Source organism: Microtus pennsylvanicus, chromosome 10, assembly GCF_037038515.1.
Source record: "Microtus pennsylvanicus isolate mMicPen1 chromosome 10, mMicPen1.hap1, whole genome shotgun sequence".
Classification (NCBI taxonomy): Eukaryota; Metazoa; Chordata; class Mammalia; order Rodentia; family Cricetidae; genus Microtus; species Microtus pennsylvanicus.
The window spans coordinates 55,450,507-55,467,929 of record NC_134588.1 but is presented as its reverse complement, the minus strand read 5'-3'; the positions used below and the strand labels follow the sequence as shown (position 1 = coordinate 55,467,929).

Below are 17,423 nucleotides of genomic sequence, written 5' to 3'. Positions count from 1 at the left end.
GGCAATGTGCAGAGTCTGAGAGATTTTGGATACTGAGTCCTAAATGGAACAACCTCATCAAACTCTTTTCTTCACGGCTCAGGGAGCTATGCAGAAGAGAAGGCACGTGGTTTAAGAGACACAGGGGACAGATGACTCCGAGAAAACTGTCTTCCAGACATGACAGGACTGATGCGCACGTGAGTTCACAGACAAAGGTAGCACGAACAGAGCCTGTACAGGTCCAAGCCATGTGGGAGCCCAGCCCTGAGTGGGGTAAGTGGACACTGGCATCCATACCTGATCAAGAAGTTATCTGCAGTTGATACCAGCTTGCAAAGGAAAAAAATCAATTTTTTCCAATGGCATCTAATTGGTTATATTAACCACACTAAGGTTAGGCCCCATGCCCAGCATAGATGGCCAACTAAACAAACTAAAGGGTATTTTTGTAGACTTTTTTTAAAAATCTCATATTGCTTGGTTTGGACATTTTTTTTTTTTTGCCTTATAGGTCTTTTGCCTGTATATTATGGTTTTCAATTTTGTGTTTTGACGGGACGTTTGTGTGTGTATGGTTTTTCTGTTGTTGTTTTTTAATTTCTTTCTTTCTTTCTTTTTGATTCTGGGTATTATTGCCTGTTTGCTTGCTAAAGGGTGGGAGTATCATGGGGAAGATTTGGGAGGAGTTGGGGGAGGAGAAACCATGATCAGAATATATCAGATGAAAAAATTTTCAATTAAAGTCCAGTGGATGATTATGAAATGCTTGAAGATTACTTTAAACATTATGTCTACTCTAAGTGTTCAGTGTCTGTGCTAGTACTATGTGTGTAGACTGTGAACAAGAAATACTGGAAAGCTGTGTCCTCAAAGACTCATTGATTGCAGCTTCAATGTGAAGAAGTTGAAATGTGCCTCCTTAATAGCTATTAAGTGTCCTCTGTGCATGACTTCACATCTTTTGTGACCATTATGTAAAGCCTCTGGGAAGTAGGAACAGATATTTGGTTTGTCCTGCTTGGTTTTAAATATCTCACAATATACCCATCAAGATATTTGGAAGTGTGTTATTTTACTACTTTGTGTTGTTACTATAAAAAGTCCATGAAACTGCCACCTCATGGGAATATGGTATTTGAGGAACCTATGGACCGTGATCACTCATATTTGCATCCAGAATAAACCACCTCTCTTGCTCCTTTATCGTGAGAGCTGTTTCTTCCATTGTCTTTTCAAAACAGTCCTTCACCAGGAACCTCCTTGGAATATTTTCATAAAACTAGCATCTGGAAGGATGACATGCTCAACGGACACATAAAATATACCTTTACAGCTGACAAAACTGTAGCTTCAGTTTGGCTACTGTGTTTTAAGGGGTGGGGAAAGGGTTCAGGAGGCGCCTCTGTATTATCGGTTGCTAGTCTTTCCTCCTGAAATTTTACGTTGTTACAGTGTTGATAGCGAAGCCCTGTATTTTGGGGCAGAGAAAGTAGTCATTGCCGTCTAAACTAACCAAGAACGGTGGCAAATAGATCCGGAGAGAGGAGATGCAGAAGGGAACAGCGCTGGGCTGTGCAGGACTGAGACGACAGAAAGGCACGTGCAGCCCAAAGCTTACGTGCTCTTGAACAAGAGAGCCTCCTGCTCCTGATCCAGACACCATTCTGCTAAGCGAGCTCCCAGTGTCCGCGCGCCCTCAGCCGGCGATGGAGCGCAGTCTCCCAGAGGCCTCTGTGGCGGCGCGCGCAGCCGCTCCCGGCTCCCGGCTCCCGGCAGTAGGCCTCTTCCGCCCGGACTCTGGCAGGAAGTCCCGCCCACTCGAGTCGCCTTGGGTAAAGCGCTCGGCGCCTACGAGCAACCAATGAAGTGCCAGAAATGAGACACAATGGCCAATGAGGTGCCGGTCTGGTATGGGCGCCAGACCAATCCCGAGGCATCTTACCCGGATGTGGTTGCTTGGTTTTGAGAGCAGCAGCCCGAGTGTGGGGCTTGTTGCACGTGGGGCGCGGACTGAGGGTGCAGAGAAGGGGACGGCGCGCGCGTGCGTGTGCCGCGTAGGGGTGTTCGGTTGGGTTTTGAGTGTGGAACGATTCGATGCCGTCTGTAGTGGCTGAGATTCCCGCGGCTGCATCTCGGGGCTTCCTGGGGTGAGTCCCCTTCATGATCTGTCACCAGTGGTCTCGGAGACGCACCTCGCCGTGGGAACATGAATCTCTTACCTAAAAGCTCCAAGGAGTTTGGCTCTGTTGACTATTGGGAGAAGTTCTTCCAACAGCGAGGGAAGAAATCTTTCGAATGGTATGGAACCTACCTGGAACTCTGTGAAGTGCTGCACAAATACATCAAGCCCAGGGAAAAGGTACGACGTGCGGCCAGGAATTCTTCTGTGGGGACTGAAGATAGCAGTCCTAAACTTAGGAGACAGGCAGGCGTGGGTATCCTGCTCGGATCCACAATTCAGGACTCCGTGCAGCATTTTGGCCAAATGACAACTTTAAAATAGCCATTTAAACCTTTCAGTTAAAAGCTGATCCTTAAACCCTGTCTCGAAAAACAAACAAAAACAAAAACAAACAAACAAAAAGCTGATCCTTGAGCCGGGCTTGGTGGCGCTTGCCCTTAATCCCAGCAGAGGCAGGCGGATCTTGTGAGTCCAAGGCCAGCCTGGCCTACTAAGCAGAGAAACTTTTCTGTTTTCACCTTATTTGGAATGGTGACCCCTTCAGTAGTCTGAAGGGGTGTTGTGTCGCTGTGCCCAAGTGTGGCATAGGCAGCACCGTCTGGCTTTATTGATAGGTATGTTTATTCAGTCATTGCTGGGTGCTTATCAGGTTTCAGACGTTGTGCCCGACACTCAAGCCACGGGAGCAGTGATATAAACGGCACACACTCTGACAGCACAACGTTCCAAGTTTAGTAGTAGCCGTGGAAGAGGTGGGGTTGTATTGGCGGCAGGGAGGAAAACGTACCATCTGGCATGTGCAGTTTTTTTATTCTTAGCAAATTCAGGGGCACTTGTTTTTACAGGTGAATGTTGAAGGTCACACATATAGTAGGTTGTCAAATGGAGATTTAAAAACAGGTCTGTCTGACACCAGAGCTTAGTCACGTCTCACCGAAAGATGCTTTTCCCTCCAGAGATGGTGATACCAGACTTTTGAAAGATGAATGGGAGATTGTGCTGCAGAGAGAGACAGTAACTTGGGCTTTTACGTTTGGCTTCAGAAAACTAGCTAAATATCCTGAGATGGAATCTGTGATGAAGTTTTTTGTCCGGGGACACGGAAAGCATGAGTGCATGGAAATAGTTATGTCAGGCTCCATTTTTTTAACCGTAAATCGATATTGCAACTGGCGTGTTTGGATTTTACAACTTCCTACAGACTTTAAAAAAAGATTTACTTATTTATTTGATGATGCATATGTGTGTTTGCCTGCATGAGTTTATATACATCATGTGAATACAGGAGCCATGAAGGCCAGAAGGGGGCTATCCAAGTTCCCGGAACAGGCGGTGTGAGCAATCGTGAGCTGGGCCATGTGGGTGCTGATAACTGAACTTGGGTCCTCAGTAACAACCGTAGGTGCAATTACCTACTGAGTGTTCTCTCCAGCCACACATTCAGTCTTATTTATTTATTTATTCATTCATTCATTCATTCATTCATTTATTATGTATACAGTGTTTTGCCTGGGTGTATTCTTGTACACCAGAAGAGGGCACCAGATCTCATTGCAGATGATTGTGAGCCACCATGTGGTTGCTGGGAATTGAACTCAGGACCTTTGGAAGAGTAGTCAGTGCTCTTAACCCTCTGAGCCATCTCTCCAGCCCCACATTCAGTTTTGAATAGCACACACCACAAAACCTATTTTCACATGACCTTTCTTGTGACAAAATACTGTTTTGAGTAGTGAATTCCTCCCAGATGTGTCTAGCTTTTGACATCGTAATGCAATATTCTCATTTCCAAGGCTCACACTTGAGAACCATGCAATCAAGTGGCACAGTGAAATAATTGCAAAAAATACGCATTTTAAGAATGCTTACGATTTGTTTTGAACTGTAGTCATGGCTGCACTGGGCCCAGGGTTGCACATAACCTGTATTGGTAGTTGTAGCCTTGCTTTCTCCTTACCGTGGTTGCTTTGTCTTTTGAGAATACAAACTAGGCAAGGTGAGAGACTTTCCTCTCTGAAGTGTCAAAGAGCTTGCCTTTGCCTTGGTCCCTTCTATTTTGTACATGATTTTTGTTTTTTCTCTAGCTGCTTGTGATTGGCTGTGGCAACTCAGAGCTCAGTGAGCAACTGTATGATGTGGGCTATCAAGATATCGTGAATATTGACATCAGTGAGGTGGTAATCAAGCAGATGAAGGAGCGCAATGCCAGCCGACGCCCCCACATGAGCTTCTTGAAGATGGACATGACACAGATGGAGTTTCCTGACGCCACATTCCAGGTGGTATTGGACAAGGGCACGCTGGATGCTGTCCTGACAGACGAGGAGGAGCAGACCTTGCAGCGGGTGGACAGGATGCTGGCTGAGGTTGGCCGGGTCCTGCAGGTGGGCGGTCGCTACCTCTGCATCTCCCTGGCGCAGGCTCACATCCTGAAGAAAGCAGTGGGTCACTTCTCTCGGGAGGGGTGGATGGTGAGGGTACACCAAGTGGCCAGCAGCCAGGACCAGGTGTCTGAAGCAGAGCCTCGGTTCTCCCTGCCTGTCTTTGCCTTCGTCATGACCAAGTTCAGGCCAGTCCCTGGCTCTGCCCTTCAGATCTTTGAGCTGTGTACTCAGGAGCAGGGCAAGCCTGTGCGGCTGGAGAGTGCCGATGGACTGGCTGAGGCCGTGCGGGAGCGGCAGCACTATGCTTGGCTGTGTAGTCAGCTGCGCCGCAAGGCTGGGCTGGGGAGTGTGTCTCTGGACTTGTGCAGTGGGGACACTGGGGAGCCACGCTACACCCTCCACGTGGTGGACAACCCCACTGTGAAACCATCGCGGGACAGTCATTTTGCCATTTTTATCAGTGAGTTGGGATTGCTCCACGTCTTTCCCTGGAAGGGCTGGCTTACAGGGCCGGGGCTGGGCTTGGGTCCTGGTGATTGGGTATGTCATGGCTGTTTTTATCTTAAGGTGGGATTAGCCAAGGCATGATGAAAAGGGAGTAATAGCTCTCCAGCAGCCTTCTTAGACTTGAGTTTGTTCTTTTCATAGTCCAAAATAAAGGCTTGATGAAGTTTGAAAATGGAGGTGGTAGGCAGGACACAGTAAGTGTAAATTTAGACTCATTGCACATGTATAGAAATTTTAGTTACTCAGAGTTTGCATTGATGGAGGCGAGGCTGGGCTGGTTGGTGCCAGCTGTGAGATCTAGCTCGGGTTCTGTCTAGCCTGTGTGCTGTCGTCCAGAAGGAAAGCCACTGCAGACTTAACTAAAGGAGGCAGTGCAAGGAGCAGCTACAGGAGTAAGTTCTGCAGTGGACTCTTTGGATTCCAGCTCCGGTTTAGGTACCTCCTGGTGAGAAGACCCTGAAAATGTTACTTTTCCCGGGTGCTTTATTTTCCTCAGATAACTTGTAAGCAGAATGGAATGTAGCCGTCTGTGTGGTTGGGAAGTGTAAGCTCTTAGGAATGATGCTTGCCACGTGACACATGAAGGTGCGGAAAGCAGGGAGGGTACCAGAAGGATGGAGGAGCGAGGAAACCGTGGGCATGTGCTGGAAATCTGGTTTCTCGAGAACCAAGCCATCTTTCCACGTATTTCAGAATCTTTACTGGCTACCTATGGGAATGAATGGTGGAGTCGCCAGGAGGATGGCGACGGGCCAGGCTATCTGGGACTGAGTCCGAGCTTTGCGTTCACTAGCTGTATGAGCCTAGACAAACAGTTAAAGTTCTATGTTCTTTTTCCTCATTTGTGAAAATGAAAATAATGCCATGTTCACCTTGCGCCATTGTTATTGTGAGAATTATATTATTTGTATTTTTTAAAATTATTTATTTTATGCATGAGTGCTATCTGCATGTACATCTTTATGCCAGAAGAGGGCACCACATCCCACTAGAGATGGTTGTGAGCCACAATGTAGTTGCTGGGAATTAAACTCAGTAGTTCTGGAAGATCAGCCAGTACTCTTAACCACTAAACTCTCTCTCTAGCCTGCCCCTGTTATTTGTATTTTTAAACAGCTTAGAATCAGGCCTGCATGTCTAAAACAGCATTTTCTTTCTATCTACCAGTCTCCCCCAACCCCCAAGACTTGTGTATCACCCTTAGTCTTGCTTCAGGTTTGATGGGCTGCTCTGCTTTTGGGAATTGATAACGTCTCAGTGGGGTCACAGGAAGGAAGCTGTTCAGAGCAGTGACTGGCTTTGCCATGTGGACCATATTGGTTGTGGACCTTGAACATTTGCCCCCGTGGCTCCCTGTAACCAATTTTGTCTATTCCAGTACCCCAGGGCCGAGAGACCGAGTGGCTCTTTGGCATGGACGAGGGCCGGAAGCAGCTGGCAGCCAGCGCAGGCTTCAGGAGGTTGGTCACAGTGGCTCTTCATCGCGGCCAGCGGTATGAAGGCATGGAAAGCATTCAAGCAGAGCTGTCAGCCAGAGTCATGGAGCTGGCCCCGCCTGGGATGCCTCCCCAGCAGCAGGTACCAGACTTTGGCAGCAGCTCTTGCTGGTTCCTGGAGTTCCATCAGCAGCTAGGAAGGCAAAAGGAGCCCTCCAAAGGCCAGCACCAGGGAGGAGAACACATGAGAACAAAGTATAATGTCAAATGCATGAGAGAGGCCATGATGAAACTCATTACTTTGTATGCTAACTTTAAAAAATTGATTAAGGGACTGGAGAGATTGCTCTGTGGTTAAAGAGCACTGGCTGCTCTTCCAGGGGACCTAGGTTCAGTTCCCAGCAACCACATGGCAGCTCACACCTGTCTGTAGCTTTAGTTCCAGGAGTTCCTACACCCTCACACAGACATACATGTAGGCAACACCACAATGTGTATAAAATAATAATAAATTAAAATTATATTTTAAAAAAATTGAAGAAGAAAATTAGGACTAGAATCTGACCATAGTTTGGAGAGCCATAGTCAGGTGAGAGTTAAATGTTCCCAGGAGAGAGAGAGAGAGACAGACAGAGAGAGAGAGAGAGAGAGAGAGAGTGTGTGTGTGAATCCATCTAGGGGCTGAGGTTGTAGATTGTGATTGTGCCTGTTGTGCAAAAGGCCCTGGGTTTAATTTTTTTAATATTTATTTATTTATTATGTATACAATATTCTGTCTATGTGCATGTCTGCAGGCCGGAAGAGGGCACCAGACCTCTTTACAAATGGTTGTGAGCCACCATGTGGTTGCCGGGAATTGAACTCAGGACCTTTGGAAGAGCAGGCAATGCTCTTAACCACTGAGCCATCTCTCCAGCCCCTGGGTTTAATTCTTGAAACACACACACACACACACACACACACACACACACACACACACACACACAGCAAAGAAAGCCATACTACTATAGCATCTGTATCTGGGTTGGAGGCCTATGTTTTTTTTGTCTTTTTTTTTTTACATTCTTAAAAAAAGATTATGTATTTTATGTGTGTGTGTGTGTTTTTTTCCCTCTGTGTGTGTGTCTGCACACCAGAAAAGAGCATCCAATCTCATGGGAGTACCATTATAGAGTTTCTGTTTATTTTTATCGTATGCGCATTGGTGTTTGGCCTACATGTGTGCCTGTGTGAAGGTGTCCGATACTGTAGAACTGGAGTAGTAGACAGTTGTAAGCTGTCGTGTGGGTGCTATGAATTGAACCTGGGTCCTCTGGAAGAGGAGCCAGTGCTCTTAACTGCTGAACCAGCTCTCCAGCCCCTCATTGAGTTTCTAAAGTGGATCTGGTCTCTAAAGGCCCAGGAGAGCACTGGTTTAGAAAGGAGCTGTTGTTGTCCTTGGCGTGGGGCAAGTTCTCACGCTCAGCCAAAAGTGCAGTGTGTAGTGTCACATGCTTCTTAACTGAGATGATGTTTTTGCCTCAATCTGTCTGTTCCTACAGGTTCCCTTCCTGTCTGTGGGTGGGGACATTGGAGTCAGGACTGTTCAGCATCAAGACCACAGTGCCCTGAGTGGTGACTATGTTATTGAGGACGTGCAAGGAGAAGATAGGTGGTACTTTCGGCGGCTCATCTTCCTCAGCAACAGGAACGTGGTGCAGTCGGAAGCCAGACTGCTGAAGGAGGTGTCTCACCGAGGTAAGGCATCACAGATGTGGTTGTGGGACCGGGTCTGGATAGACTCAATTAGTCCTTAAAAAGAACTAAGTAAAAGCTTGGCCGAGATGGAGGACAGAGCTAGATCTTTGTAATGGGAAGTGTGGGGCTCTTGGGTTCTCCTTTCCCACCATCTGGGCAGGGTCCTAGTGGAGCTAAGCAAACAGAAGTGTTTGTTCCCGCCTTGAACAAAGCCTATCTCTGCATGATAAGGAGAAGGGGTAGTGAAGCAGAATAAGCCTGATGATGACTTAGTGCCTTAGTTTAAAGGGACTCTGTTTTATCAGCTGATACACACACACACACAAAATATATCCCTTTGTACCCCTCTGAGCCCTGCCCCGTAGCGTGCCCTGCAATTGCCTGCTTCAGAGAGACTTAGGTTGGTGCCTCAGCTGCCATCTAGTCTCGCACTGTTGGGTGGGATTGCGTGCAATGAAGAAAATGGTTTATGAGCTTCCATTTTGGTGTGCGAGCCCCTAACTGAGGATGGATACAGAGCACATGGAATACGGTCGGAGTGACTGATTGTTTTTAGAAGTTGATTTTTACTTATTTATGTATTTTATGTTCGAGATAGTCTCAGTCTTTAGGTTGTTCTTGAACCGTCAGCAGTCCTCTGCCTCAGTCTCCTAAGCTGGGATTATAGGCATAAATCACCACACTGGTTTGAATTTTAATTAATTTATATTTCAGTTAATGTGGCCACAGCTGCCTGATGTTTACAGTTTTGGTCAGTGAGATCCAGACCTCTCTTCGGTTCCCTCATTTTCTTTTTTTGAGTAAAACAAATTTTGTGTGTGTGTAGGCCCCGAGAGAGAGAGCATTAGATCTTTTGGAGTTAGAGTTACAGGCAGCCATGAGCTGTGGTGTGGGTGCTGGGACCTGAACTCTGTTCCTCTGTGAGAGCAGCCACTCCTAAGTATGCCTAAGATGTTCCGTGAGATCTCCCTGAGGAGATTTGACCTCCCCCTGCGTCTTGGCTGTGTATGTTTGTATCACTGTGACTGATTTAAAATCATACCTTTCGTGTGAAAACTGAGGCTGGACTTGTCAGTCCTAGCACTCAGAAGGCAACATCATCTCAGGCCGACTTGGCCTGTGAAGCCGTTTCAGGCCAGACAGAATGAGACTAGTCTAAAAAACAGTCGCTTTAGATCAAAAAGTTAATGTTTCTGTCCTCCACCTCTCTAGTAGAATGCCCCTTTGATCCCAGAAATCTGAAATTGGGTGGCCCGATTCCCAGTTACTGCTTTTGTTTGAGCATGCTGTTGTCACAGCGAATCTGGAAGAAGGTGAGGGAGAAGTCCACTCCTGTAGTCGCAGATTCGTCCTATCCTGTAGGCTCAGGATGATTTTCTTTGGGGCATTCTCCATGCATGTGGGCTCCCACCCTCTTATCTGGCAACTCAGGCTGCAGCTTCCTTAATCTCATCCCACACCTCAGTCAAATGGCTGAAAAGAACAAAATGTTCTTTCCAGTTTGAGTTTCAGGTTTTTCCACATTGTCAAGTTTCTTTGTTTCTTTCAAGACAGGGTTTCTCGGTACCCATGGCTGTCCCGGAACTCCCTGTAGATCAGGATGGCCTTGAACTCACAGTGACCCGCCTGCCTCTGACTCTCAAGTGCCCCACCACTGCCTGGCATTATCAAGTTTCTTGCCTTCTTGGTAAAGTTTTCTTCCCATGGGAGGAACAGTATCTATCACGGGGGTATGTGTGATCACAAAATAGCGATTACTCAGAAGAGACTGTGTCTGAAAAGTACCTCATGGTTACACTTCAGTTCTGATGCTTCAAACAAGTGCAGATTCTGTAACAATTCAGAGCCATCCTTTTAGGATGGCATCGAGGGAGTGGGCAGAATAGGGTGGTCTGTTGTAGGGTCTCTACCCCTGTGATTTCCTTAGCAGTGGGAAGGTGCACTGTACTGTCTAGGAGACAACAGGAAGATGGTAGATACACGGGGCACAAACAGCCCTAGGTCTGTGCCTTACCGGCCCTGCCTGTTAACCATGTGTACTTTACTGAATATCTGAGATGCTCAGTTTTTTTCATGGGCAAAGAATTGGAAACAGTTATGAGAGGAGCTCAGAGTGAAAACTATAGTAAGTGTTGGTACAGTAAGTGATGTTGGGGACTTAGTAGTGACTTTACATTTCTGAAAAAGAAGAATGAGTCCACTTTCCTCCTATAAAGGGTCTTACATTCTCAAAGGGGATGGTTCGAGGCCCGTTAATTAAGATATTTCCAGGTTTTGAATGTGCTTTTGCTTTGTACCTTTTCTGATCCTCTGGTATTCAGCACTATATGGTGAGTGTTAAGCCAGCCATGTCTTTGTGGGGAGGGTCTGATTTGTAGAATTTGCCAATTTCTATGGTATGAATATTCTCTCAATGGTCAGTTTGAGTCTATCTATACAATGTCAACCAGTCGGCAGCACAATTGCTTACTTAACAGTTGGTTCTTCGATCTGTTTAAGCTGTTGCGGCACACGGCTGCCGGCATCCTTCATTTCCAAGGGCTAGCACAGGACTTGAGTAGTGTGACTCTCTCCCTTAGCCCAGAAGAAACGGAAAAAGGACAGGAAGAAACAGCGGCCTGCTGATGCTTCTGAGGACGTCCCTCCTGCCCCTGGGCAGTCCATCGATAAGAGTTACCTCTGCTGTGAACACCATAAAGCCATGATCGCTGGCCTTGCCCTGCTGAGAAACCCAGAGCAGCTCTTAGGTAAGAGATAGCACTGCCTTCCACAGTCAGAGCCCGAAAGCCCAAGAGCGGAGCACATAGCCGTGTCGCTCAGGCAGTTCCTACAGACCCACAGATGCACGTGGGTTCCATCCTCCCTCATCTGACCATGGTCTCCATTAGTGAGTTGAGGTAACTTGCCTCAGACAGCCTGCCATCTTGAAATAGCTGCCTGTGTTGGGGTGTAACTTTGTTTTCTTCCGTTTATTTTACTTTAAAATTAAGGTATAATAAAATATATTCAGCAAGGAATGTGAAGCACACAGATTTTGAGTTAACCATAGAATTTTAAGTTATTTATAACTTTCCACATGTGTATATAGTGTTAACTAGATAGTGTTTATGACATCTCCAGTGCCTCTGGGTGATATGTGGCTTTCAGTAGTGCCTTATTTGAGGACAAACTGTAATTCTTATTATAGTTAGTTAAAATAACTTTGCACTAATAGGCAGCTTCATGTGTTCACTCACAAGTGTCTTCACCTGAAGTCCCTGACTTTATTCTCTAGTTAATCTCAGGGTCCAGCCTTTTCTGGTGATTTGCTTGTTTGTTTTCTTCCGTTAGTACTCTTGTGGCTACTGTGGTTCTCTGCTTAGGGTTAGAATTTGGGCATTTGCTTTCTGTACTTTAAAGAACTTGAATGGGTTGTGCTTGTGTTGTTGGGGTGTCTGAAAAGGTGGCTAGGGCTCTGAGTTAAGAGCTGGGTGAGGGGTGTTGTGTTCATGCTGCTTTGTGCCTCCATTTCCGAGGATGGGAGTCTATCCAGTAACTCTTAAGAGACTCTTGGGAGCATGGCAGCCAGTTACATTGGAGTTTGTAAGGGACTGTAAATTTGGGCATGGTTCATTTCCTGGATCTAGCCAAAATGACGTCAAGGCTGAAAGAGCAAATGTCTTGACATCTCAATTTCTAGGTCCCTAAATGTTTATCACTGGGCAGAACAACCATTACTGACATTCTCTCTTCTTATAGAGACTCCACTGGCATTATTGGTGGTGGGTCTAGGGGGAGGTAGCCTCCCCCTCTTCGTTCATGATCATTTCCCAAAGTCTCGTGTGGATGCTGTTGAGATTGACCCCTCCATGTTGGAAGTGGCCACCCGGTGGTTTGGCTTCTCCCAGAGTGACCGGATGAAGGTTCACATTGCAGATGGCCTGGCCTACATTACCAGCCTGGCAGAAGAAGAAGGTACCGCTGAGGGCGGGGCGGGGGGAGGGGGTCTTCAGAGGATTGTTAGTTATGGAACCTTAGTCTAAGGTTGCCAGACCTGCACGGGTCTCTAGAGTTCCCTTCTCAGAGGGGCTATCCACATCCTGTCAGTCTTCCCCTGTGTGTTCATTTGGTTATGGACTAAGTTTTGTTGGGGTGTAGAACCAATAAAAGAGACCAGTGAGTCCCTCTTCTGACCTTGTAACTTTGCCTCTTTCTACCACTTCAAGGAAGCTGGAGTCTGTAGCCAGTGAGCAAAGGGAAGAAAAGATAGGGCCTATGTTGATCTTTTTTTTAATAAATCATTCATCTGTAGGTAAAGCCAGAAATAGAGTAAAACTACATTCACACAAGTCAGTGACTTCCAAAATCAGGGACATTTGACAAGGTCAGCAAAGATGGTTTTGGTTGTCACAAATTGGAGGGAACATTACTGTCATCAATGACAGAAAATCTTCTATCCAAAATGTATCCAAAATGTCAGCCAGCAGTGTGAAGCTGAGAAACGCTATTGCAGGGTTTCCTTCACTTTGTACCTTAGACATAGAATAAAGTGAACATTACTTTTCTGTAAAACAGTAGGTTCAATAGGTCTCCTGTTCCTTCCTTAACTTCATAGGATCCCAGTGTGGCTGGTTAATGTTAATGTATGCCTCTGGGGTTAGACATCACATTTTTCAAGTCTGTAGAAACTTCCCAAAGTGATGCTCATTTCTTCCAGCATTAAAAACCACACGCATACAATAAATAAATAAATTTAAAAAAAAAAAGAAAGTAATAAAAAAAAAAAACCACACGCATAGTGTGTACCATTCATGCTAGAATGAGCCTGTTGTGTGTGCGTCTGGAAGGTGAGGACTGCTCCTCTGTGCTGGAGGGTGGTTTGAACTTTGACGAGAAGAAACTTTGCTCTAAACCGTGACGTTTGAGTCTTTAATAGTCAAAGCCCTCATGATGTCATCCTTCAGGCTTAGTTGCCCACAGCAGGTTTCAGAGCAGGTGTGTGTATAGAGATGTAAGTGATGCCATCTTATCCCGCAAAGACAAGCACTTATTGTCTCCTCTTTCGCAGCTCGACCCCACTATGATGTGATCATGTTTGATGTAGACAGTAAGGATCCGACACTGGGAATGAGTTGTCCTCCCCCAGCGTTTGTGGACCAACTTTTCCTGCAGAAGGTCAAAAGCATCCTGTCTCTTGAAGGTAAGAAACCCTAGAGTCTGGGAAGGAAAGAGGGAAGGGTCCTTTGGAAACAAATATTTGGGCTGGAGAGTGAGAGCCACTGCAGCTATTGCAGGGGACTCGGGTGAGGTTCCCAGCACTCATGTCAACTGCCTCTAATTCCTGCTGCAGGGAATCGAGGCCCTCGCTAGACTCTGGGTGCTGCTACAGGGAATCAAGGCCCTTCCTCTACCAGACTCTGGGTGCCTGCATAACAGCATGCATATTCCCAATATCACATCACACACATAATTAAAAAATAAAAACCAAATGGTTCTTTTTTGGTTTTTTTGAGACAAGATTTCTCTGTGTAATCCTGGCTGTTCTGGAACTCACTATGTAGACCAGGCTGGCCTTCAACTCCCTGTTTCTGCCTTCTGAGTGCTGGGATTAAAGGCGTGCACCATCACCGCCCGGCATAAAATTATTCTTTAATAAAAATTTCGTGTAAATGTGTAGTTTGATTAGTTTTCCTAAATTGGCTGTCTGCTTGCACCAAACACACTGTTTCCAGCACCCTGGAAGCCACCCCTTACTGACTCCTCCTCTCCTCTAAAGGGAAAGCATTAAACTGTCTTCACAGCTTAAGTTTGTTTCTTGCTGTAGATGAGTCACATGTATCATATTCTTTTAAATGTCTGCTTTCTTTCACTTAGCCTGATGTCTGTGAGATCTGACCGTGGTGTTGTGATGATATTGTTTATTTTTACTGCTCTTGGTATCATGTGACTATGCTACCATTCATTTGCCCGGCACCAGTGTTTGGAGGTGATGGAAGCGGTGTTACCAGTAATAGTCTTGGTGTGTGCTGTGTATTTGGTAACTTTCTTTATAGGTGTTGAATAGATCCATAGGCCTGTAACTGCTTGTGATTTATGGTGTTCAGCTTTTGTTGATCTTGCCAAGTGGTTTATAATGTCGTCGTAGTTCACATTGAAGCAGCTTGGTGACTCTAGCTACCACTCAGATGGTTTCCAGATGTTCTGAACTTGGCATTTTGTTACTTAATCTTCATAGGAGCCCGTTTTCAGATGAGAAAACTTAGGATGAGAGACTTGCCACACTTACACTCGGTGCTTGAGTTCTTTGTCACTTGAAGCCTGCGTCCACAACCCCTAGGTATTTTCCATTTTAAAAGTCCTCTAAACCGGGCGGTGGTGGCGCACGCCTTTAATCCCAGCACTTGGGAGGCAGAGGCAGGCGGATCTCTGGGAGTTCGAGGCCAGCCTGGTCTACAAGAGCTAGTTCCAGGACAGGCTCCAAAGCCACAGAGAAACCCTGTCTCGAAAAACCAAAAAAAAAAAAAAAAAAAAAAAGTCCTCGTCCTCTGGTGGCTGGGTTGATTGGAACCGTGGTTGCCAGAAGTCAGATAACCTTGGCCTTCTCACTGGATAGTAAATACCCATGTGACATGTGTGTCAAGAATATAACATTCTTGTGGAATTGATAAATTTGTGTTTTGTGAAGGGTATTAATTACTTTTCATTAAAAGATTTCTTAGGCATGGAGAATATTACAGTAACGTGTTAGCGATGGGAAGCATTAGGAAGTCAGACTAAAAGCTTTCTTAGTGTCACATCTGCACAGTCTTTATGCTTTTGTGTGCTGTGTATTCTCTGCAGGCTCTCCTGATTTTCTCCCTTCACCAGCCTCCCTGTTAGAGACTTCTGGATTCTCCTTATGCATGGATCTGTGGTCAATCTACTCTTTCCTTCCTGTTCCACAGGTATCTTTATCCTTAACCTTGTGTGTCGTGATGTGGAGTTAAAGGACTCAGTGCTGGCTGGACTCAAGGCAGCCTTCCCTCTCCTGTATGTCCGGCGCATTGAGGGTGAAGTGAATGAGATCCTGTTTTGTCAGCTGCAGCCAGAGCAGAAGCGGGCTACACCAGAGCTCCTGGAAATGGCCCAGGCTTTGGAGCGGACCCTGAGGAAGCCTGGGCAGGGTTGGGATGACACCTATGTCCTGTCAGATATGCTGAAGACTGTAAAGATTGTGTGATCAGCTTTCTGCCCAGACTGATGTGCACTGGGCTGCTGGAGTATGACACACAGGTCTTTTAGACCTCATGTTTTTCTTGGTGACATCCCTCTGACCTTTTGGGATGGGAGGCAATCCCAGGGATGATTGCTTTGATTTTTTTTAGAAGTGTGGTTATGGATGAAGAATGGGTCTGGTCATCTGCTTCTGGAGGCTGAGGGAAGGCCAAGGGAGAAGTTACAGTTGGGCAGTGTTCTGCTGTGGATCTTCAGTGTCTTCCCAAAGGTCATATGTTGAAAGGTGACTCGGGCTTTGTGGAGGAGGTTAGGTCACCGGTGTGCCCTTGAAGGACTGTAGAGACTCTGGCTTTTCTCTTTTGGCCACTGTCACATGAAGCACTCAAACTACCATATCTTCCCTCCCGTGATGCCCTGCTTCACCTCAAGCCCAAGGACAATGGGTCTGCCCACTCATGGCCTAGAACCATGACTAAGCCAATAAATCTTTCTTCCTTGCAAGGAGGTTTGTTTTGAGTATTTTTATAGTAACTGAAAGCTAAGAGCAGTTTTCAGCTTCATTTTCTATAATGTGTACCAATGAAGACCAGCATGTTCTAGCTGCTGACCTTTCCCCGTCCCTCAGCTGACTCCCAGGGCACTAACTAGCTTTTGTGGAGAAGGTTTTAGCACACAGAGTCACTTCCTATGCCCCATCTTTCCCACTAAAGAATGATTTACTTTTGTTAAGGTCAGGCAAATGAGTCTGTATGAGAAGTTTTAAAAACTTGATTATTTTTACAATTTCACACATGTGTACAATTTCATACGTATATGTACTTGTATACATGTAATGTACTTTGATTACATTTCCCCACCCCATTATTCCCCATCGTCTCCCTCTCAAACGATCCTTTTCCTAACAAAAATTGCATCTTTTTTGTCTTGGTAGACCACTGCATTTAATTAGTGTTGCTTGCATGACAATAGGGGGGGTTATTTACTTGAGCACAGTGATTATACCACTGTAGAGTATTATTTCCACTTCCACCCAGCAAACATTAGCTATAGCGCCTTGGGAAGGAGTGGGGCCTTACGAGCCTTTCCCCCCTTTATAAGACTTCTGCCTGCCTGATCCTCCTGAATATTAACCTTCATCAGGCGATGAAATGAGACAAAGACAGAGACCCACATTGGAGCACCGGACAGAAATCTCAAGGTCCAAATCAGGAGCAGAAGGAGAGAGAGCACGAGCAAGGAACTCAGGACCGCGAGGGGTGCACCCACACACTGAGACAATGGGGATGTTCTATCGGGAACTCACCAAGGCCAGCTGGCCTGGGTCTGAAAAAGCATGGGATAAATCCGGACTAGCTGAACATAGCAGACAATGAGGAAGACTGAGAACTCAAGAACAATCGCAGTGGGTTTTTGATCCTACTGCACGTACTGGCTTTGGGGGAGCCTAGGCAATTTGGATGCTCACTTACTAGACCTGGATAGAGGTGGGCGGTCCTTGGGCTTCCCACAGGTCAGGGAACCCTGATTGCTCTTTGAGCAGATGAGGGAGGGGGACTTGATCAGGGGAGGGGGAGGGAAATGGGAGGCGGTGGCGGGGAGGAGGCAGAAATCCTTAATAAATAAATAAATTTAAAAAAAAAAAAGACTTCTGCCTAACTTTGGACATAGCAGGTGCTGGGAAAGGAGAGTTGTGAACCTAAGGCCGTTAACTAATTGTTAGGTCTAAAGCAAATGCTGGGGGAAGAACAGGCAATCCGGAGAAGAAACACCTATGCCCCATAGGTTGCCAGAAAGGTATCCCTAGTGTGGCTAGGTCTTTACTGTGAGCCAGAAATTTTAAGTGTGTATGGGGGTAAGCTTCTGTGTATTAAAGTGTTGGCCAATCAGAGACCATTTTGAAGACATTTAACCCATGTGCCAGAAAGATTATCTTCCATTTAAGAAATAACATTTAGAAATGCAGAATGCCAGAGAGTCTGGAATAAGCCCTGCCTCCGAGCA

The 17,423-nt window shown here is 46.1% G+C and overlaps 1 protein-coding gene across 2 annotated transcripts; it reads left to right on the top strand.

Annotated features, from left to right (window-relative positions):
• The first annotated feature begins 1,936 nt into the window (after positions 1-1,936).
• Positions 1,937-15,923, top strand: Mettl13 (methyltransferase 13, eEF1A N-terminus and K55). 2 transcript variants are annotated; one of them, XM_075988414.1, is made up of 8 exons: positions 1,937-2,341; positions 4,249-4,548; positions 6,434-6,633; positions 8,033-8,228; positions 10,808-10,975; positions 11,967-12,182; positions 13,276-13,407; positions 15,152-15,923. In XM_075988414.1, the coding sequence occupies exons 3-8, from the start codon at positions 6,469-6,471 to the stop codon at positions 15,424-15,426; spliced, it is 1,152 nt and encodes a 383-aa protein (XP_075844529.1). In that variant the 5' UTR covers positions 1,937-2,341; positions 4,249-4,548; positions 6,434-6,468; the 3' UTR covers positions 15,427-15,923. The 2 variants fall into 2 exon arrangements, with proteins under 2 accessions (XP_075844529.1, XP_075844528.1); XM_075988413.1 differs by having other exon boundaries at positions 1,956-2,341; positions 4,249-5,008.
• Positions 15,924-17,423: the final 1,500 nt, after the last annotated feature.

Excerpts from the sequence above, each read along its gene's own strand:
- Mettl13 (XM_075988413.1), top strand. The coding sequence starts at position 2,189 with ATGAATCTCTTACCTAAAAGCTCCAAGGAGTTTGGCTCTGTTGACTAT. Across the intron at positions 8,229-10,807 it reads GAAGGAGGTGTCTCACCGAG|CCCAGAAGAAACGGAAAAAG; the intron begins GTAAGGCATCAC and ends TCTCTCCCTTAG. Across the intron at positions 10,976-11,966 it reads AAACCCAGAGCAGCTCTTAG|AGACTCCACTGGCATTATTG; the intron begins GTAAGAGATAGC and ends CTCTTCTTATAG.